This window comes from Neomonachus schauinslandi, chromosome 2 (genome assembly GCF_002201575.2).
Source record: "Neomonachus schauinslandi chromosome 2, ASM220157v2, whole genome shotgun sequence".
NCBI classification, from domain to species: Eukaryota; Metazoa; Chordata; class Mammalia; order Carnivora; family Phocidae; genus Neomonachus; species Neomonachus schauinslandi.
The window spans coordinates 201,352,341-201,375,113 of NC_058404.1; the positions used below are offsets into that span (position 1 = coordinate 201,352,341).

The 22,773-nt window shown below is 66.1% G+C and overlaps 1 protein-coding gene across 1 annotated transcript; it reads right to left on the minus strand.

The window, feature by feature from the left end:
* Positions 1 to 1,000: 1,000 nt before the first annotated feature.
* On the minus strand, positions 1,001 to 22,115 carry DOK7 (docking protein 7). The gene is made up of 7 exons (XM_021677624.1): positions 22,000 to 22,115; positions 21,883 to 21,928; positions 15,306 to 15,536; positions 14,028 to 14,228; positions 4,633 to 4,752; positions 2,803 to 2,922; positions 1,001 to 1,759 (listed from the first exon to the last, which is right to left on the minus strand). Exons 1-7 carry the CDS (start codon positions 22,051 to 22,053, stop codon positions 1,035 to 1,037), a joined length of 1,497 nt encoding a protein of 498 aa, XP_021533299.1. The 5' UTR covers positions 22,054 to 22,115; the 3' UTR covers positions 1,001 to 1,034.
* Positions 22,116 to 22,773: the final 658 nt, after the last annotated feature.

The following is a 22,773-nucleotide window of genomic DNA, read 5'->3' on the forward strand; positions in this document are numbered from 1 at the left end:
ATGCAGGCGAGCAGACAGACCACGGAGGGTGCCGGAAGCAGCTCTACCCCTGGGCCACCCACGGGCCGCCAAATGCAAATGAACGGGCCCTCGGAGCCCTGGCCTCCTCTGGTCCCGACCACTAGGCTCCAGCTCAGCCAGGAGGGTGGCAGGGGAGTGAGCTGCAGCCTCCGGAGCCTTCACAGGGGCCTCCTGGCAAGCTGACCCTGCTGGGCTGGCCAATCAAGGACATCACCGCCTTGCTCCCTGCTCCGGGGGGCGGGGGGCTGCCGCCGGGCTCTCCCTGCCCACCCCTCGCCCGGGAGCCTGCAGGTTCTGGAACAGGCTGGTGGGTGAGCCATGGAGGTCCGCGAGTCAGGAGACCCAGACCCCACAAGTCCCTGCACCTCCTGAGCCTCAGTTTCCTCCCCTGTAAGATGGGCCCCTGTGGTGCTGCTTCACAGAGGAGGTGTGGGGCAGACAGGTAAAGCTTGTCCTGCACGCCCCGTGCCGCACGCCTGTCCTGGGAATCCGGGTCTGCAACTGCTGCAGAGGACGCTGATTTTTAGCGGACGGCCTGACTGTGCACAACGGAGGGGATGGATCTGAGAGGTTAAGCACGGCGTCCACCAGGTAGGCAGTGGAACAGGAGGAGGCCGCGGCCAGCGAGGGGCCTCCCAGCCCTGATCACCCCAAGGGCCTGGCACGAGCCGGCTGGGACACAGCGCCCGCCTGTGCCCCCAGCACCTGATCCTCTCCCGGGCTTTGGGACTCTACGGGCCCCCAGCCTGCCCCACCCAGAGCTTCCCACTTTCCAGAACGCATTTCAGCGGCAGGCCGCTGGGCCTCTCCAAGTCCTGGGGGCCCTCCCTGCAGGCTCCGCTCCCCAGAGGGCAGGCTCTGGGGCTGTCACCCCTCCCTCCAGGCCCTCCCCACTGTGCCCACAGTCGCTGGCTTCAGCAACAGCACAAAGGGCGCCCCGTCCCCTCCTGCCGGGAGGGACAGAACCCAGCCCCCCATCCCTCCCCCGCGCCAGCGGGCCTGGGCTGAGGCTCTCAGGGAGGGGGGTTTACCTTGAGTCCTCCACAGACCGGACAGGTGGAAAAGAAAGCTGGAGGAGGCCCAGCGTGGGGGCTGCCTGCTTCCCAGCCCTCGCCAGGGGCCTCGCAGCCCGGAGCCTCCGTCGCCTGTCCCCGCCGCCTCGCGCCCAGCCAGACGGAGGGACACCCCACGGACATCTGGCCACCCGAGTCCCCGGCCCCACCGTCGTCAGGGCCACCCTGCGCGGCCGGGGTCTGGTCCCTGGGGGCCTGGCGCAGGCTGCGCGGTGTGTCATAATGGTGCCGCAGGGCCGTGGGCACTTGGTACTCCGCTGTCCCCGGTGGGCAGGTGCACAGGCTGGGCTCGGGCACCCCGGCCGCCGGCGGCAGGCTGAGCAGGGAGCCAAACTCGTCCCCTGCGTGCCACACGTCCAGGCTGCTGCCGGCACAGGACGAGAAGCTGCCCGAGTAGGAGGAGTGGCTGCCCGTGGCGATGCCGCTGTCCGACGAGCCCTGGCGGCCGACCTCCTGCAGCTGCCGCGGCCGCAGCGGCTTGGGGAGCGGCCTCGAGGTGCCCGGCGCCGCCTCCCCAGAGGCCTGGGCAGCCGCCAGCCCCGGGCCCTCCTGCGACGTGCCGGCCGAGGACAAGGGCGGCTCTGGCCACGCAGTGAGCCGGCTGCCGGCGCTGATGTCCGAGTGGCTGGCCTCCGAGGACGAGCTGGACAGGCTGCGGTCATCCCCTGAGAGAGAGCACGCGGTGGTCGGGGGTGTGGACGCTGTGCTGGGGGCTGGGGCGGGCTCACTGCTCTCTGGGCCCACCCGCCCCCTCCCCAGGCACCCCCACCGCCTGGAGGCTGGTGCACGAGCCAGCTCACCCAGTCGGGCCACTCGTCCGGATACCAGTCCTCCACCCCTCCGGCCCCCTCTGGAATCCGCGCCCTCCCTCCCACCCCCTCGGCCACCCCACTCCGGGAACCAGCTGTGAGCCCCCATAAGGTCGCGGCTCAAAGCAAATCGAGGCTCCCTGCTTCTAGGGGCAGGCCACAGTGCTCCCAGCGCCCCCCATGGGGCTGGCGGCAGTCAGAGGACAGACAGGCCCCAAAGGGCAGCCCCCACCCCCACCCCCACCCCCACCCCCAGGCAGGCCCCTTGCAGGGCCACAGCCCCTTCTGTCCGTTTTGCAGCAAACCGAGAGCGTGGGCTGCTGAGGAGGGGCCCTTTCGTCTGGGCACGAAGGGTAAAGCTTGAGCACAAGAGGCCGCCCCGGCCCTGTGTACCCAGGCCACATGGCTGCCGGGCAGCAAGAATTTGCACCAGCTCTCCCAGCTCTCTCGGAGCACCGTGCCTCCAGTCAGGGCCAAGGCCAGCGCACCATGTTTGTGGCATCATGCATGAATGAATGAATTAACAGAGGGAGAATGAATGAATGAATGAGCAGAGGAGGGAACGAATGAGTGAGCAGAAGGGGGAAGGAATGAATGAGTACAGGGGGAGGAATGAATGAGTGAACGGAGGGGGATGAATGAATGAATGAATGAGCAGAGGAGGGGAATGAATGAAGGAATGAGCAGAAGGGGGAATGAATGATGAGCAGAGGGGGGGAATGAATGAGTGAGCTGAAGGGGGAAGGAATGAATGAGTGAGCAGAGGAGGGATGAATGAATGAATGAATGAGCAGAGGGGGGAATCAATGAGTGAGCAGAAGGGGGAAGGAATGAATGAGTGAGCAGAGTGGGGATGAATGAATGAATGAGGGAGCCCCGGGGGAACAAACGCCGCCTACCTCCGCTGCCGGGCCGGACCGCGTGGGCGAGGAGGCTGAGCCGCTTCTCCAGCTTCAGGGCTTCCAGGGCCTCCTGGGCCACCCGCTCCTCCACGGTGGCAGGTCCCCCGGGGCTCGGGTCTGCCGCAGAGAAGAGAATCAGCAGAGACGCGGCCTCGGTCCCCACCCTGGACCCTCGCTGCAGGGGACCTGCCGCCCGGGACGCACCGGTGAGTCCCGCACCACCGGGGCCACGTGCGTGCTGGGCGTGCCTCGAGGCCACGGCAGGGCCACGGGGGACCCCTGGGAGCCCTAGCTCCTCCCCACGCCTGCACCCCAGCCACGGGACACCAGTCTTAGGGCGCCTGCCCCCTCCAGGCCCCCCGGCCACCAGCCCACGTCCTGTGTCCCAGAGCCAGCAGGCGAGGCCCAGGTGGGGACGCGGGCGTGTCCTCCTGACCACTTCCCGTCTGGCAGCGATAGGGCAGAGAGACGCTGGTGCTGGACGGACTCCCTGAGCCCCTTGTCCACATCTGCAAAGTGGCGGTGCGGGGAGAGGGTACCCCGATCGTGGTGGGACCAAGACGGAGCACACCGGGTTGTGTTCAGGGCAGGGTGGACCTCAGAACTCTCCCCTCTCCCCTCCCACTGTCTGCCTCTCTGGGCCTCGGTGTCCACGTGGGTCCGACTGAGCAGGGGGTGAACACAACAGGACCCCAGAAGGGCTGCAGCATGAGGCTGCTGACCCAGGCGAGGCCACGTCTCAGGAGAGCCAGACGAGCACAGGGCCTAGACGCAACACCAGCCAGGCCGTCCACACCCGCACATCCACACCCTGCCGTCTACACGGCCCCTGTGGCTGCAGGCAGGAGGGCGCCAGCAGAGGGCGCCACCACACCATCCCGCAGAGCCCAGACGGCGAAGGCTCTGGCCCCAGGAGCCACCTCCTCTGTCCCCAGCCCGACCAGCATGGGGCCTGTGTGGGGTTGGAGTTGGGCCAAGGGACCGTGCCGGAAGAGGGGGCACCTGGCGGGTCGCTCGCTTCTGTCCTCCCCAGGTGGCCCCGAATGACCGGCACTGGGGTGCGCATGCAAGGAGACCGCGGACCACTTGCCGCCTGGCCACAGGCCTTTGTCTCTCCCACCTGGACAAGGTGACAAGCACCGCCTCGCTGGGCTGTGGGGGCACCAGCGATCCTGGGCACCACCCACCGGGGGCCTCGGTCAAGGGAGGCCGCGGCGACGAGCACCAGCCTTCGTCCCTCCCGGGCCGTCCCCCAGGGGAGGGCAGCACTTCCTCCAGTGGGAGAAAGGGGCCAGGGTCTCGGGGGTCCAGCCCTGCCCGCAGCCCCTCCGGCGTCCAGCTCCTTCCCGGCCCAGAGCTCTTGGAGAATGCGCCCCAGGCACGACCAGGGAAGGGGGGGCAAGGTGAGGTGAGCTCAGTGCAGCCTCACGCCCACCCGCCGGTGAGACCCCACCCACCAGGCAAGCTCACAAGGCAGCTTCCAGCCCAAACGCAAACCCCAGCCCACAGTCCCAGCCACGAGGGGCAAGGCCCCCACCCCACTCTGGCTCAGAAGGTGTCCACAAGCCCCACACGGGCTCTATGGCCTCTTGGTGCCCCATCGGGTGCCCCACAGCGTATGGGTCCCAACCGGAGGCCCCGCCCCCTGAGCGTCGCCAGGCCTGCGACCAGTGGAAGGAGGGCAGTGAGGGTGTGAGCTGTCCCCTCGGGAGCCGGGCAGCGTGACCCCTCCCTGCAGGCAGCCTGCACGGATGGCAGCCCACCCAACCCTGCTGACCGATCGGGCGGCCCCGGCCCCTCCCCACCGGGCCACCCTCCCACACGCACCTGGGAGAACCGGCCGCAGCCCGAAGGGCCCCTTGGTTGGGGAGATGCCCCGGACGATGCAGTCGAACAGGAAGCTGATCTGCTCTCCCTCGGCTGAGGACAGGAAGAAGACTCCGGCCCCTGCAGCGGGAGGACAGACCCTGGTGTCGGAAGCACGGGTAGGGCGGGACCGCAGCAGGATGGGCCCCGGGGCCACCAGGATGCAGAACGCGGGGACCTGGAGCGAACCCATGAGACCACACAGAGGGGCGGGGGGTGGCAGGGAGTGTCCCCTGAGCACCCGGATGGGCTTCTGCCTGGCCCTGGTAAGCCCTGCTCCGTCCTTCAGGCCCACACCCCTCGTCCGGGCAGCTGGGGCGCAGGCCTGGCTGTCCTGGGCCTGCACGCACTAGCCCAGCCCAGGCAACTGCGCTGGGTGTCAGGACGGCGCGGGGGGAGGGCGTCCCGCCCTGCTGGTCCTCGGTCTAACCCGTCGGCCCCCACTGGCCAGGACGGGGCTCCTGGGGCGCCTCAGGAGGACGTGGCCGCAGGAGGAGGCGGTGAGGGTGTCCCGGTTCTCGGCGATGCCCAGGCTCATCGGAAGGGCAAGCGACAGGCCCGCCTAGAGCGGGGTTCACATGCCAGGAAGCAGCTGGGGGACCTCGACCTCGGTAGGTGCCCCCTGACCCTGTCTCCTGACCCAGGGCTGCTCTGAGGGTGAGTGTCTGCGGGAGGTGGGCCTGCCCCACACACGAGGCGGCCGGCGCTGCGGTGGCCGGCGACACATCCTGCCCACTGCACGGGCCCCCCTCCTGGGTGCGTTTTCGGGTGGGAAACGGGCCCACGGTGTGAGGGTGGAGGCTGAGGTCGTGCCCACGGGGGCCCCCAGCCAGCAGAGGGCAGGCCGTGTGAGTCAGCACAGCCCGGCTGCGCCCCAGGCCCGGCCGCCCTCCCGCTGGGCCGGAGCCCCGCCAGGGTGAATGAAATCCCTCACCGCCCGCCCAGTGAATGGGGACACCAGGCCACATGGGGCCGCACACTCGGCTGGCGTCACCACACAAGAATCTCTCCACACCCTGCCCTCTGCCCTTCGCCCAAAGAAAGGCCTGCTCGCTCTGAAGGCCAGGTCCCGGGGGCGCCCCCGCGGGCGGGCCGGGGTGGGAAAGGGAAGGCTTCCCAGTTAAACCTTGGCCGCCGGCAACGGTCACGGACAGTCTTCCCAGGATCCCAGGGGCTCGGGCCAGCCCCCACACGGGGAATGCCACCCCAGGGATCGGGGGGCTGCGGCACCCTCCGGTCGGGAGCTCCATCCGTTCAAGGCCCCCCAAACTGGGTGACAGGCCCTCTTAGGGATGAGTGCACTGAGGCCCAGAGGGGGCCACGAGTGACTCCAGCCTGGCCGGTGGGCCACCTGCACACATCCGGGCACCACAGGGCTTCCAGCCAGCCGATGGGCCCGGGACCTGGAGGGCAGGCGAGGAGAAGGCTGGCCCACGGCGTCCCCGCCCCAGCGAGGGGCCGGCCTGCCAGCCCGCACAAAGGGCCGGGCCCCTAATCCTGAGCTTACAGACAACTGGCAGAGGCCACAGCACAACCAGTCCCCCGACTATAAAAAACCACATTACGAAGTGAGGGGAGCCGTCGGCATTCCACCAGGCGTCTGCTGAGCGTCACGCTCCCCGAGATGCAGCCGGTGAGGCCTGAGAGCGCGACTGCCACCCCCACGCACGCCAGGGAGCTGACCGCAGAGGTTCCCTGGGGACGGCACATGGCTCCCAGGGCCCGGCTGCCCGAGCCTCGAAGCGAGGCCTCTGGGACACAGCTCGCTGACTGCCGGCTGGCCTCTGCGGGCCCCCCTCCCTCCCCCAGGCTTTGGGGACCCTGGGAGCTCCCCCCACAGGAGGCGGCCACCCCCATCCCTCCACACCCCTCGGCCACCTGTAATCCACTTCACCTGCCGAGACTCCACTCACCTGACACCGCCATTCCTGACCCCTGAGCCCCTGATCATTCACTCGGTGCTGCTTGGAGGGAGCCCCTCCTCTGGGTCACACCTGTGATCCTTTACTTGGCACGTGCCCTCATCTGCAGCTGTCCTGGCCTCCAGGCCCCGCGTCTCACAGATAGGGGCTCCTTCTGAGGCATTGGGGCCCCAGTGTCTCACTGAGGGCCGCTGCCCAGGGGACCCCAGCACTCGGTGTGGTGGGAAGAAGGAAGCGGAGGCGAGCGGGCCTTCCCCAAGAAAGTGTTCCTGGAACTTCTGTTTGCTTGCCTGCTTGCAGGGCCGGAGGAGGTAGGGCCCGGCCCCCTCTGCCACGTGGTCACCCTCGAAGACAGCCCCTACACCTCCTCCCATTCCAGTCCACGAAGCCCCAGCCCAGGCAGGTCCATGCCTGGGGCCATCCTGGGCCTCCCAGCCAGGCCACCCTCAATGCCACTCCCTGAGTGATCCGTCCACCACATGGAGCAGATCCCTGACCCACAGAATCACAAGCAAGGAAACCGCCGCCAAGTCCTGGGGTGTTTCTTGCTCTGTGATCACTGACATGCGGAGACAGGGATAAGAGGAGAGGGAGTGTGCTGAGCGGGAAGCCAGCGGCTTGCCCGAGCTGATGGCCACCTTTCGCTCTGGGCAGACCCTGTGGGTTCTCGGGGGCTGAAGGCAAACCTTACGGGCTTTACAAATGCAGTTAGTCCCTAGGACAATATCTGAATGCGAAGGCAGTTGCACCCCACGGAAAGAGTCCCCAGCCCCGAGAAAAACACTCTTCCATCCAAACATGTGCCCAGTTCCGTGGGCGGATTCCTGTCGGAAGTTAGTCCAGAAAACCTCCAGTGTCCTGAGCTCTGTGTGTGCTTGGTGTCCTGGCTCCACGGAGACCAGAAGCACACGGTGAGGTCCTGTTCGGTAGAGAGTGCCTGAAAGCGTCTGGAGGACTTTCTAGAGAAGGTTCTAGAAAGCTCTGCCTAGGCAGCACCAACCTGCCTGGTGTTAGACTTTCACTCAGAAGACCAGGACCCCTGGGGTCTCACTTTGCACAGGGCTCCCTAACAGAGGTAAACATCTACTGATTCAAATTTCGTTTCTTTCTCTCTGTCCTTATCTTGAGAGACAGGACCAAAGTTCAATGAAACATGTTCATTCGAAATCAAGTTTTAAGTTTCCCCCAATAGTCTCACCCCCCAGGAAGACTGATTAAAAACAAAACAACAGAACGCAACAGGTGTTGGCGGGAACCTGGGCAAACTGGAACCCGGTGCGCTGTGGAGGGGTCGCCGTGGAAAACAGCGTGGAGGGTCCTCCGAACATCACACGCAGACCCAGCGATCCCACGTCTGGTGTGCACCCAAAGGAACTGAGAGCAGGCACCGAACAGAGGCCCGCACCCCCGTGTTCACAGCAGCGACCACTGATGGAGGACGGATAAAGGAACGTGGTCCATCCATCCACACGATGGAATGCGGTTCAGCCTCGAGGAAGAAGGACATCCTGACACCTGCTACCTCACAGATGAACCTGGGGGACTCGGTGCTCAGTGCAGCGAGCCAGTCACGAAGGGACAGGGACCATGTGATCCCACTTCTGTGAGCCCCGTAGAGGAGTCAGATCCTAGACTTGGAAAGAGGACGGTGGGTGTCGGGGGCCGGGCAGGGGACATGCAGGCTGGTGTCCACTGGGGACCCAGTGTCAGCTGGCCAAGACGGGGCGGGGACTGCTGCACGGCACTGAATGCACCTGATGCTTCTGAGCTGTACTCCTGACCACGGTTCAAGGGGTAAACTCTATGCGTGTCTATTCCGCCCCAGTAAACACAGGGCAAACCATTCCCGCAGCCCCTCCTGGGCACACTGCACGGAACGGCCCGCCCTGGGCAGAGTGTCGGAACGCTGCTGGGGGAGCCCCAGCCCTGGGCTCCATCCCCAAGGAGGGGCTGCTCCCCGTCCCCGGCTCATGCGAGGCCCCGCTGAGACCACTCCCCAGTGACCGTCCCTCTCTGGCAGCCGTGCCACCCTCCCCGATGGCCCCACGGGGCACCTGGGCGCCCCCCGCTCAGGTAAGGGGCTTCTCAGGGCAGGCCCGTGATCTCACTTTCCCTGCGTCTCCCCGAGTGCCTGCTGACGGTTGTGAATGGGACTCTGTGCCCATGGACCGAATGTCTTGTGTTTGGAGATGGGGGTGGAGGCTGCCCCCCCCAGGAGGCCACACTGTCCATCCCTGAGGGCAGGGGGACGTGGTGCCTTCCCGGGGCCTTTCTGCCCGGGAGGAAACAGAGTGGAGCGAAGCCCCCCAGAGGGGAAGCCCGGGTCACCATCCTGGATACTGGGGGCAGCCAGGACCAGCCTGGGAGGCCAACCCCTAGTGAGCTAGAGGGGCTGATGGATTCCAGGCTCACTCCTGACCCCATCGCAGAAAATTCCCAGCAGAGGGGTGGGATCGACCGCAAACTGTCTGCAATGTGACCAGTGGTCTAGACCCAGACAGCAGACTGCATCTCCTTGTAGGAACCTGAAACCGTCCCTATCAAATGACCCCAATTCATAAGTGTCCCCCAACGTGCTGCCAAGGGGAAGGAAGCGGGGAGCCGGCCTTTGCACGGGCTGGATGCCTCCCCGTGGGCAAAGCACTGGAGCAGACCTGGCCCAGGGCAGGGTCTCCATCTTCCTGGGACCCTCACCCCAGCAAGCACCCCTCCTTCTCCCGCCCACCCACTCCCTCCCTCCCTCTCTCCCCATTTCAACTGCTGGTAGTTAACATTCCTGCATCCCCGGTGACCCCCCACGCACACATGCTGCTGACTCAGCCTCAGACCACATCCAGAGCTTTCTCATAGCCCCCTACATGGCTCCCCACCTCAATCCCATCTGCACCCTGGGGCCAAAGTTATCACCCTACACAGACGTGTGGGTGGCACTCCCCTGCTCAAGCACCTTCGATGGCTCCCAGCTACTCTGGGAAAACAGTGCACTCTGGTCCAGCTTACTGGGCTCTCTATAACCCGGCACGGCTTCCTCCTTCTCCAGCCCCACCTCTGCCACCACCAACTAGTGGGGTTCCTGCACACACCCTGCAGGTCACCATCCATGCCGGACACACATTCCTGGGGTCAGAGACCAGGGCTTCAGCCAGCTCCGTCAAGACTGCCTGGCATGCAGACCACAACATCCACCCACCAGAGGACTTAGCAGAGCTGGACAATGCAAGTGTTTTAAACACGCAGCAAGAGAGTTCCTCCCAGTTTATGGCTTCATCCTTTACTCGCTTAAAAAAAGTCATTTAAAACTAAATTGAATTTAGGGACGCCCAGGTGGCTCAGTCGGTTAAGCGTCTGCCTTCAGCTCAGGTCATGATCCCAGGGTCCTGGGATTGAGCCCCGCATCGGGCTCCCTGCTCAGTGGGAAGCCTGCTTCTCCCTCTCCCACTCCCCTGCTTGTGTTCCCTCTCTTGCTCTCTCTCTCTGTCAAATAAATAAATAAAATCTTTGGGCCCCTGGGTGGCTCAGTCGTCGGGCGTCTGCCTTCGGCTCAGGTCATGATCCCGGGTCCTGGGATCGAGCTCCGCATCGGGCTCCCTGCTCAGTGGGAAGCCTGCTTCTCCCTCTCCCACTCCCCTGCTTGTGTTCCCTCTCTCACTGTCTCTCTCTGTCAAATAAATAAGTAAAATCTGTAAAAAAAATTTTTTTAAACTAAATTTAATTTAAATAAAATTTTTTTTAAAAGACGCACTCTTTAAAAAAAAAAAAAGTCACCTAGAAACGCCCTCCATGCCCCAAGAGGCTGAAGCCCTGGGTCGCACCCCGAGGAGCCGGGCACAGTGAGTGGAGGAGGGGCCGGCACGCAAGACGCGGAGGGGACATTTCTGAGGGTCACTATCCACGACGTACCTCCACCACAGGCTCGGGACCTTTCTGCCACCTGCTGAATTCCTTAGCATCTGAGGACCCTGATCCTCTGCAAAGGAAGCTGGCTCATGCAGATGTGGAAATGCCCTTGACAGGAGGACCCGTCAATGCAAGGGACAGAGACCTCCTCTGGGCCCCCTCCTAGAAACCTCCATTCACCCTTCGGCTCGCTCACACGCCCCTCCCCAAGGCCTGCCCTCCCTGGGCTCTGGGCGGGCCCCCCTTCTCCCATCCTCTCTGTTCCTGCCCGAAGCCCTCGCCACACACAGTGGGCCTCCACCAACCCGGAGACAGAGAACCAGGCCACCCCGGGAGACCCTGGACTCCCAGCCAACAAGCCCACTGCCATCTGACTAGGAACAGGCCACCGAATGCATGGAGGCCACAGAGAGGAAATGCCCACCTGGGAGGGACCCAGAGCCACACCAAGCCCCCACATACCTGGCCCGGCCCTGAGAGGCCTCTGCCAAACAACCCTGGTCATACCCACCCCGACGTCTCCCCCAAACCCATCAGAGCCCTGAGCCCTCTGCCTCTCCCCCCCCAGGGCCTGACCCCACCTCCACACCCTCCTGACACTCGGGGTGGGCAAAGGGGGCCGGGGACCGTTTCCCGCTCTCTGGAGAGTTGTCTGTGGCCAAGTGGGTGTGGTTCTGGGGGGGGCACAGGGACCGGGCCAGGGGAGGGAGGGGATGCTAATTCCTTATACTCCAGACCTGCCAGGCCCTTCCGATGATTCCAACCCAGCTCTCTGCCCTCCAGATTAAACGTGCCCAGGGCCACAGGCCCATCAGGACCCAAATTCTAAAATCTTCACAGTCAAGGTGGCCCATGTCGCGGGCTGAATGGTGGTCCCCAAAGGACAGGTCACACCCCAAACCTGGGACTGTGACCTTACTTGAAACAATAGTCTTTAATCAAGTGAGATGAGATGTGATCCCAGGTTATCGGCTGACCCTAAATCCCACGACTGGTGTCCCATAGAGAAGACACGGGGAGATGGCCGTGTGACAACCCAGGAGAGACTGGGGCGGGTGGCCACAAGGCCAGGGCCGCCGGGGGCCACCAGGGCCCAGAAGAGGCAGGAAGGCGCCTCCCTGGAGCCTCCGGAGGGAGCACAGCCCCGCCCACACCTTGACTTTGGACACAACTGTGAAGGAATCCGTTTTTCTTGTTCTAAGGCCCCAGTTTGGGGTCACTGGCTACGGCAGCCCCAAGACCCTGATGTCCCTGCCGGGATGCCCCGGTCCTGAGTGGCGGCGGTCTGACCACACGTGCGGGGCGCAGTGGTCCCCGTGATGGCCTATAGCCCAGCGAATGCGGGCACAGCCCTGGCAAACTTGTCCCCGAAGAACGGAGCCCAGCGGGACCGATGCCCCCCGGGGTTCTTCCACAGTGGCTGAACGGGCTGGCTTGGTCAGCGGCCCCCTGAGAGCTTGGAGCAGCAGGGAAGACCGAATCCCGGGTCAGCGTCCCGCTGCGGGGCCCGGCTTGCCTGGGAGCAGCCACAGGACGGCCCCACCGGGGCTCCCTCTGGGCTCCCGGCAGCCCCGGGACGTCACAGCTGCCCACCGTCGTTCACAGGCAGGGCCCACCCACGCCCAGTCGGGATTTTAAACTGGACGCCCTGTTACATTATGTCCGGCAAATATGAGGGTCTCCGAGGAAACGGGTCCTCTGACTGGCCTCCCTCGGGGCACATGTCGCCGCCACCCCCAGGCGGTCTGCACCCCGTTCTCCCTCTTCCAGGGCCCCCACGTGGAGGGGATCTGGTGGGGGGAGGGCTGCCCCGGACCCAGGGCACGTGGCCCAGCTCCGACCACCCACACGGCCGGGAACCCTGCCCCTCCACTGCTCTGGACCCCAGTGCTGCCCCCTCGAATGTGCCAGAACTCGGGGCCCTGAGGGCACATCCAGCAGGGGGGCCTCTGGCTGGCGTCTCACACCCCCCCCAACGCCAGCCCAGAGCAGGTGCCCGGGCAGCTGTGCTCAGACTCCCACTCAAAAACCCCGGGGCCTGGCTCGCCCACCCCACAGCTTGGGGGCCACCGCCCACACTGCCCCACCCCGTAAACCCACTGCACCTCGCTACCCCACCCCCGTGGCCTGCCTTGGCATCTCCAAACACTTCCCCTCCCCCAAGCCCAGGGTGCAGCCTGTCAAAAAATTCAGAGGTCTCGCTGACTTGAGCAGGAACCTCACCTGCTTGTCCATCTCTTTGCATCTTTGTAGATCATGACGTACGTCCTTGGATGCAGGGCCCCGTGGGCTGGCCCACAGGGCTGGCATGTGGCCCCAGGCAGCCTCTCCCACCCTGCCCACCCTTTGCAGAAGGAGGGGCCCAGCTGGCCAGCATGAACACGTCCTCCAGCACAGTCCCTCTGCCGGGGAGATCCGGACAGGACCAAGGTCCCAGAGCCCCATGGACCCCACCCAAACCTGGCTGTACAGAGTGTGGGCCAGACCCTGCGATAGGGCCCTTGCAGGGGTGCGGGCAGGGGGAGGGGGAAGTACTGTCGGTCAGGGGATTAGCACCCCTATATGGAGGGGGCACAGGTGGGGAGAGGTTGCCAGCCACTCAGAGCCTCCAGGCCCCCCTACCCACAAGAGAGGGGGCCATGATCCCCGTCTGGCGGGGGTCCCAGGCTGAAGTGAGATGGGGGTGCACAGCTCCCACCCAGACTCCACTCTCCAGCCCAGCACACCGGCTGAGGTCGTCCCGGCCACCGGACAGGTCACCGGGAGGCCACCCTGAACAGCCAGCGCAGGTGGGCCTGGGCTCCTCGGGAGGGAGCAGAGAAAGGGGCTCGTCCCCCCGAAGCCGCTGCAGGCCCAGACGTACGCACACGCCCATGCGTGGAGAGCAGTGTGCAGGAGTGTCGGCCCATCCCCGTCCGCACAGCGGGCGAGCTCTCGGCTCCAGGAGGACCAGGCTGTGCCCCTCCCGCCCCACTCCCGGCCCGCGCTCAGCTCGCTGGCACACTTCGCCACCGCACTCCCCCCACCCGGGGGGGGCCTGGCACTCATCTGCACCTCGGGCACCTCTCCGCCTGCCCCGCCTCCAGCTGTGGGGACTCAAGGACCACGGGAGCTGGTGTGGCCACGAGGAATCCTTGGTCCACAAATGTGTTCTCGACACATCCTCGATAAACATGCTCATTCTTTTCCCTTTTTCTCTTTTGCATTGAGTCGGAACATGAATGCCCTGGGGCTCTGTGACTTCAAACACAGGGCCAAGCGTTGTGACGGGCAGGCTCGCTCCAGGGTGCTGGGCACCCCGTGAGTGGGTTGCATGCCCCTCCTCCCACCCTCAGCGGCCTGGGCCGGACAGAGGCAGCGGGGGTCTGGCCTCTGCTGAGCGCCAGGTTTGGAGACACATACCCCTCACCCGCCACATCCCCCAGATGCCAGCAAGGCGAGCGCACAGTGGGGTGGGCGGCTCCAAGCCGTGGGTTTTGGGGAGAGCAAGTGCTGGAGTGGCCTGTGGCCCAGGGCGCCCAGGCCCCGCATACTTACAGTACCCACACCTGGTCCCTCCTTCAAAGATGAATCCGTTGGGGACGGCCCCATAGCGCCGGAGGTCGGACAGCTTCCACTGCCCCATGACAGCCGGGGGGACGTCCCTGGCCACCACAAGGATGTCATTGCAGAGGTGAAGGGTGGCGGGGCCGCTCTCCAGCTTGGTGCCTGGCGCCACCGTCACGTGGAACCTGTGCACTGGGGGCAGGGGAGGGGCGAGGGCATCACCGCGAGCAGAGGCCCCGGGGAGGGGGCAGCTCCCAGGTGTCGGCACCAGACGCAGGGCTGGCCCCCACCCAGGCCTGGCTGGCGCCCTCCAGCCCCCAGGGGCCACACTCCCCGCTCCCAGGCACCAGACCCTACCCTGGTTCAGAGGCAGGCGAACACCCAGAGGGGCCGCCCTGGTCACCTTCCCTAACCCTAACCCTCAGCGAGCCCCTGGGACCCCAGCTCGGGACCAAACACACAGCGGCCGAGGCCAGCGATGCTGTGATGATTTTTTCAAGCAAATAAAAATTAATGCAAAAGTCCATGATGAATGAAGTATCAAATAGTTAAATAAAGACAAGGCTTGTCAGGGTTGCTGGGGGGCGGTCAGGAAAGAAGGGAAGGCAGGGCAGGCTCAGGGCAGGCCAAATTTTGGTATTCGGCTCGTCACAGGCTTTGTGCATTGATCCTGAGGGTTTTAAAGACTGTTACAGTGTCACTGATCTTGACGGCTGTGTTTCTGGGCGTCTGGCGTGAGGCCCTCCTCCTCCCCGAGCTCACCGGGGGCCCCCACCTCTGCACCCTGCCCGCCACCCCGCAGAGCTGCACTGGCCCCCCTGGCCTCTCTGGCTCAGGCACAGAAGCCACCACACCCCTGGGGGACGCTGCAGTGGGACGGGGTCTCTGCGGCCTCGCTGCCCCTGGAACCCTGGCTCTGGGCTCGGGTGGACAGGGTGGGGACCAAGAGGCAGCACTTAGGAAGGTCACTCTGCTCAACAGAGGCCCCTCGGGGTAAGGGCCCTGGTTCTAACTAACAGGATCGAGTCAGGGAGCTGGGGGGGCCCCGCGGCCCCAGCTGCTCCCCGAGCCCCCTCACAGGGCCCGAGCGCCTCTGGGCAGCACCGCGTCCTCCCAGACCGCGAGCCCGAAGCACAGAGCCGGGCGGCGGAGGTGCTCGGCAAACACTTGTGCATCGTGCCCTGCGGTCACGGCACGGCTCCGGCAGCCTGTGGGTGAGGGTCCCACAGGACACTTAGGGACGAGGTCTGTCGCCCCGGCCCCACTCACCCTCGCCGAGCGCATAGCGGATCCGGGCGTCCCAGGCGCACATGGCCTCGCGGCTCTCGAAGCCCAGCATGACGGCCTGGGACAGGCAGATGATGGCCAGCGTGTGGGCCAGGCCCTCGTAGGGCAGGCCGGGCTCCAGACCACAGATGTCCTCCAGCGTCAGGCTGCTGCGCTCCCGGAGGCCCTTGGCTCGCTCCGCCTTGTCCCTGTAGGCCAGCATCAGCAGGCAGTCTGCGGGGACGCCGGGCAAGACACGCGGTACAGGCCGTCAGCGGCACGGCCCCCTGCACGCCTGCACCCCTGCAGGGGCCGCAGCATGCCCGGAGAGCCCGGGCTTGAGGTGTGACCCCCAGCAAGCCACCCCAGCTCTGGGCAACGTCTCCTCGTGCAAACAGCACCTCCCACCCTGCCCGGCGCACGGGCCCCACGGACACTCCACAGCGAGCCTGCCCACCTGGCACTGGCCCTGTGCCCCACCCCTGCATCCACCCTGCCCCAGCCCTGGGGCCCCCGCAGGCCACCCTCAAGGGCTGCAGGGCCTCTAGGAGCCGTGGCAGGGGGCCGTGGGGACGGGCAGAGAGCCAGCGGCGGCGGCGAGCCCCCTTCCTGCCGCACACAGACCCGCCGGGCCTCCCGGGTCTCTCGTTCTCCAGGGTGTGGACTCTAGCCCTAGGGGGGAGCCACTGGGCCTGAGGTCCCACCACCGGCCCCCATGCCAGCCCACCCCCAAGACCGGCAGGCCTGCCCTTCCCCCCCGGCAGGTGACACGCCTCTGTTCTGGAGTTCCCGACTGTCCTCAACATCACAGTCGCTGTCCCCGTCATCCCGATGGTATCCCAACGGGACAACGCGCCAGAGCCCGCGACGGCCCTTAGCCCCGGGCGCACCACGGTCAAGCAGAGGGCACCTGTCCCTCCTACAAGCCTGCCTCACCGTCCCCCCACCTGCCCAGGCCCTCCCATCTCCTATCTCCTTAGCGTCTGAAATGCTTTTATCAGAAAAAAGCAAAGACGTTCCCATTTTGAGGGGGAAACGCCCAGAGCCCACAGAAACCCACATGCTCCCCTGAGGCTTCCCGGGTGTTTGCTCCCAAGAGCAGCCCAGGCAGAGGCGACCACCACTGCCACCCCTCTCCCTCCAGCAGGCTCCGGGATCCCCCACAGCGGGTTTTCTGTGCAGAAGTCTGTGCCTCGTCTAGCTGCCGTCCCCACCCCCACCAACCTGCTCGTGCACAGGGAGGGCGTGGAACCATCGGTCAAATGGAAGACCATCCCTTGAGGCGTGGCCTGACCTGCACTGCAGAGTGACTGTCACCTCCTTTGTTCTAGGAGTTACGCTCCCAGGAATAGAGCCACAAGCAGGCTCAACACGGCTTTCCGTAAAGAGCCAGGCAGGAACTGTTTTTGGCTTCAGGGGCCATGCAGTGTCTGCCACAGAGACCTAACTCTGAAGGCAGCCAGCGTAACCCGTGAGTGAATGGCTCTGCTCCAACAAAACTTTATTACACAAACAAGCAGAGGGCCAGATTTGGCTTGGGGTGGTGCTTTGCTGAGTCCTGGTCTGGAGTGGAGTTTACCACCACTGCCACGGTGCCCTCCCACCTCCCTGAAGCCTCCTGCGGCCAGGCAGGTGCTCCCACCTCAGACGTGCCCATGCGCAAGGCTGGTCTGGGGGCCTGCACGTGATGAGAGCCGGCGGTCGTCCCTGAGGCCCTCCTCCCACGCCTGTTCCGTCGTTTTGGATTCTGCCTACGTCTGAGATGCAGCCCACATCCCACTCCGTAAGGAGATGAGAATGCGTGAACACCCTCGCCCATCTGCAGCGGGCCGAACGGGCCCAGAGGATATGTCCACGTCCTGACCCCAGACCTGCAAGCACGACCTCATTTGGAGAAAGGGTTTCTGCAGATGTCATCAGGTTAAGGATCTCACAGAGAGGTCATCGCGGATTATCCACGTGAGCCCTAGCCTGACGGCACTGGTCCTACAGGAAACAGCAGGCAACGCACGGAGGAGGAGGCCACATGAGGCCAGCCCCAAAGTGAGGCGGCGCCTGGAGCCACCAGGAGCTGGAAGAGGTCCTGCAGACACCCTGAGGTTGGACGTCCCGCCGCTGGGACGGGAGAGGGCAGATCTCTGCAGGCCCAGGAGACTAGCACATCCTCCAAGTCACTACTCACGTTCCTAGATGTGAACCAAACAGGCTGAGGGACGCGGCTATGACGCGCTCCCACCTTCTGCCCGGGGGGAGCTGACCCGGGTCACCGCCTGGTTTCGGCTGGGGCAGGTGGCATCCGCCCCATGCTCAGTGCCCCCAGCACGGGTGGGAAAGAGGTGGTGGGGAGGGGGCCGGGTTGGGCGCAGCAAGTGTGGGGCCCTCTCCCCTCCACGTCACCTGCAGCAGTAAATGGATCCTATTTTTGAAACCCCTTCCCCAGGAGTGCTATTTACCACAGGCATCGGAAGAATGGCAGTTTTCAGGTCAGGGGCCCGAGACAGAGCAGGGTCAGCCCAGGAGAGATGGCGCCAGCCCCTCCCGGGCCACAGCTCCCCTGCAGACACATGGGGCCAGCACGCCGGGGCCCGCCCCAGCAGGACAGCTCCGCTGGGCACCCTACGGCTTCACCCCTCCCGGGGAGCCCAGCAAGACTGGTCACTTGGTGAGGTCTCCTGGTCACCAGACCCCCCACTCAAATGGCCTCTGTCGGGCTCCTGTCCCTGTGGCCGTGTGGACCCCGCTCACAGCCGGAGGGCTGAAGCGGGTGGCCAGGCTGCACCGCGGCTCCAGGGCCCGGACGCGGGGCCGTCCACAGGGACCGGGGAGGGTGGGGGCTCATGGGGGCAATGAGGTAAACCAAGGCAGCGGGGACTGACAGGTGCACACACAGGCAGACACACGGACACACACGCGCTCACCAACACACACACTCGCACACATGCACACCCCCCGCCTCGCTGCCGTGGCCGAGGGCAGAGGTGCCACAGTGGGAGACCGGCTGACCCCGTCCCAACCCTGCGTCCACAACCGCCGACCCACGCTTAGCCTGCTTCCTGTCTGACGAATGGACACCACCCAGCCCGCCCAGGCTCCGTGCGAACACAGCCCTGGCTCCCCGCAAATGCCACCCTGTGGGCAAGCACAGAGCGGCCCAGCAGCGGCCTCGGCCCCGAGCCCCGAGCCCACCCTGCCCTCCAGCAACCGCGCCCTGCAGTGAGCGAGGGCAGGTCCAGGAAGGGGCAAATGCCCCGCATGAGGTCCCGCTCCCTGAAAGACCCCCCTGCTGGGATCCCTCAGAGCCCACCCAAGCCTCCCGTTCTGAAGCCCTGGGCCCGGGTCATTGTGCTCCTGAGCGGGCAGGGGACCCAGGGCACAGAGCCCAGGCCCCCCGCAGAGCTGACACCAGGAGGGGGGATGGTCAAAGGGATGACAGAGGCTGCGGGGGGCCTGGGTGCCGAGCTGAGACCCTCACAGAGGGCACAACAAAGGCGACTCCCAAGGGACGCCAGAAGCCAGGGCGGCGGGCCCGGCAGGGATCAGTGCTGTGCTGGAGGGGACACCAGAGCAAAGGCCCAGAGGCAGGAACCCAAAGGGCCTGCAGGCGGGGGAGGGAGGGGAGAGTGGCGCAAGGTGCCGGGTCGGGGGCCTGGTGAGCCTGGGGCAGAGGCTGCTCAGGCAAGAGGTGCCCTTGGCCTAGGCTGGGCCAGGCCCTGCAGTAACCATGGCGACAGCCCAGGGGGGCCTTCCCCGCAGGGCAGATGTGGACACTGGACTGGGGGGGGCAGGGGCGCCCGGGGAGGGGGCTGCGGGGGCGGGGCTTGGGCCGGTCCCTCCCGGACACGTGAGCTGCAGAGGCCCATCGGACACCGCGCGCAGGCGTCTGCAGATGTAAAAATAACTGCGGGGTCATGAGCCCTCAGAGGTGCTAGCAGCCAGGGGCTGAGAGCCTGGGGGAGGGCGGGCCGGGCAGAGTCCGGAGGAGAGGCCGCGGCAGGACGGCAGGGAGGTCCACACCCCCGTGGATGCGGCAGGAGGAGCGGCTGCTGGAGGCAGTTCTCCGACAGTGACCTCGACAGTGCGCCTTCAGCTGAGCTGCTAAGGGCCCGAGGGGACCGTGCTGAGGGGGCGGCAGCCCGGGGGCAGCCCGCAGCAGCCGGGGGTGGGGGCTGCTCACCAGGCCGCAGCCGCAGGGCCCAGCCCCACTCAGGGTCCACCTGGGGAAGGAGGCCCGTGCAGTGTTCCGGGGCATGCAGGCTGTGTGGCTCCCGAGGACGGGCCACCCCGAGAGCACGGGCGTCAGTGGGGGCACACAGGCCGTGGGGCTGGACCACCCGTCCACCCTCAGCAGGTCCCATGGCGGGAGCCCAACCAGGACGGGTGCAGACCACACAGTGCGTGCGGCGACGCCGAGATCTGCGCCTGGGTGCTCCGACGCCCAGCCCTGAGCCCTGGGCCTGTGGGGAGCCCAGGCCCCTTCTTCGAGGTCTCCACGGGGACAGGAAGCCTGGCCACCACCCACACTCTCTGTCCTCGCGCTGCCTGCCCAGCCTGGGACTGAGACGTCACACGCATTCCCGCGGGACACAGACCCTCCCCACCACCACCACCTGGTATGGTACCTGGCCCTTTGGAATATGCCCACCTTAGAGACGCTGCCAACCGCGTGGGGCACATGCCAAGGCCCCGCTCCCGGGTGAGTCTGCACGGCCCCAGGTGTTGCTGAAAGCAGCTGGGCTCACAGCCCCCACCAGGCTGCCTGTGAGTAGTGATGCGGGGTCCTTGCCCCCCAGGACTCGGGGCAGGGATGGGGGGAGACTCTGGGTCCAGGGACAAGAGGTGGTAGGTGCAGGGCTCAGAGGGGCGGGAGCCTGCCTTGCATTGCCCTTCATCCCCTCCACCGTCCAGGCTCTCATGCAAGGCCCTGCCTGGAGTGTCCTCCCCTCTATTCTCCAACAACCCCCTCAAACCCAGTTCCAGTTCCTGTGCCAGAGGCTGCCCTCCCCAGGCTCCTACCGTGCTCTCCACACTGGGCCTGCCTTTTCTACACACACGGGAAAGCCCAGGAAAGGCTTCATGACCACCAGCCTACAGACCCAGATTCTGGATGCGGGGGACCCCTGCAAACTCCCTGCCGTGCAGAAAGGCCCTCCCTCCGAAGGCAGGTGCTCTCCGGGTCCATCAGGGAGCTCACCTCTCAGGTAGCTCTCTCTGATACTGAGATAAAATCCACCCCCCGGGGCTGCAGGAGGGACAAAGACCACCTTAGGGGCTGCTCTTCAGGCGGGACATCTGGGCCAAGAGCCTCCTTGGAGGCCCACACGGGCCCCGGCTCACCACTGTCCACCAAGCAACACCCCAACCTGCAGCCAGGCCCTGCCTCCAGCCACAGCTGGCCACAGCCTCCTCAGTGTTACCGGGGGCCTCCGCCCTGCCCTCGGCCTGGCCGGTGCCTCAGCATCCCCGCCTTTCAGGGGCCGCTCAGTCTCCCCAGCCCCGACACCTTGTCGGTCAGGCCTTCCCCTGGACAAGGACCCCCAGGGCACGAGGCGCAGGGTCTGGGCATGGAGAACGGACTGGCTGAGTGAGCAGTCTAGGGAGCCGGGCCCCCTTGGAGGGGGAAGCTGAGACCTGGGCACGAAGCGTGTCCATGACCAAAGGTAGGCCCTCGGATGGCGACTGTGAGCAGGCTCGGCACAGGGAACGAGGGGACCCAGGAGAGGGAGCAGGGAGGGCGCCCCCCACCCAACCTTCCCGGGAAATGACACACCCCAGGCGCCCCGGAAGACATTCCGGCAGGCCCACATGTGTGAAGCAATATGCATTCACACCCTGAGCACCCCACACAAACCCCGGGGTGCCTGGGCCTGCGCCAGGACACCTGTCTCCCCAAACAGCTGCAGGCCCGCAGCTCCAAGCCTCCCAAATGCTCGAGAACGGCTCACTGAGGCCAAATGCCCAAGTCGGGGCTCGCAGCCGGCCTCCTCCCACGTGGGGGGTGCTGGCCCAGGTGAGGGGGGCTGGGTAGTGCCAGTCATTCCCCCCCACCCCCAACGCAACCTCGGCTCCTCTCTTCTCAGACACAGAAGCGCCACTGTTCCTACCTGGCGGCCTGGCCTCTGCCACCTCCCCACCCCCCCAGAAGGTGGGAGGGCCACCCGGGTCAGCGCTGCCTGGAGGGTCCCATCCGGATTCGGATTCAGGGGCACCACTCAATCCCCCCAGACGCACAAGGGCGGCACCTCCCCGGGGAGCTCCTGCCGCCTGTTGGGGGAGGGGGAGAGCACTCCTGCACTCGAGCTTCTGGCCCCTCCAGCCCGCCCCCCACCCCCCGCCCCTCCTGCCTCAGTCGGCCTTCCCAGGAAGGTGGGGGTACGGGAGGGTCCCGGCGTCAGGGTCGGGGGCGCCCGGGGCTCCCGGCAGGAGCAGGCCGAGGCGGCGCTCTCCGCTCTCCGGTTACCGCCGGCCGACGCCGCCGGCTATTTCGGGCAAGCTGGCCGCGCTCCGGGCGGGCCGGGCTCCGGAGGCCGGGGCGCCCGCCGCCCGCCACCCACCGCCCGCCCCGCGCCCCGGGCCCGCTCACCTGCCACCGGGGACGGCTTGCGCAGCACCAGCCACCTAGTCTTCCACTGCGGGGACAGAGGGAGCGTAAGCGGCCGCCGCGCCCCGCGCCCGCCCCGCGCCCGCCGCGCGCCCCGACCTTCTTGCCGTCCCGCAGCTTGACCTGGCCCTCCACCAGCGCCGCCTCGGTCATCTTCTGTCATGGTTCCCGCGGCGCCCGCCGCGCCTCTGCCCGCCGCCCCGCGGCCGCGCAGCCCAGGGTCACTTTCAAAATAGCTAGGGGAGGGCGCTGCGCCGCGGGCCGGCGAGGGGCGGGCCGGCGGGGGCGGGGCGCGGGCGGGGCACCTGGGGCCACCTGGGGCTGGGACGCGGCGCCACGGGCCCAGCGGGGCGGGGGCTTCTCATCCCAAAGTAAGGGAAACAACCTGACCCCACGGAGCCGCGTTCAGTGTGTCTTCAACCTGGCTTCACCGTCGGGCACCTGCCCGTCCCACCACCCCAGGGCCGTCCCAGAAACCCTGACAACCCCCTGACCCCGGAGGACCCTGGCCAGGACGCGGCCTCACCCCCCAGCCCTCCAGCCCCCTCCTCGCAGGGTAGAGGAGAGGGAGTCCATTCATGCCCCCTGGCAGCACGGACCCCAGTGCAGGTTGCTGTGGGGTGGTGGGTGGGATCCTCCCCCCCCCCCATGCACCACAGGGCCCCAGGTCCGTGTGTCTGGTCTCCCCGACTCGGCTAAGAGCCATCCTCCCCGTGAGGTGCTGTGCTGGGAGGCTGCTGTTTGAAAGGCCCACTGGGAGTCCCCTTCACACAGGAGGTGGGGGCTCTGAGCTTCTGGATTTTTCCTCCCCCACCCTGTAGATCGAGTCCAGCTGCCCCTGGTTCTTCCAGAGCCCAGGTGGTTTGGGGGACA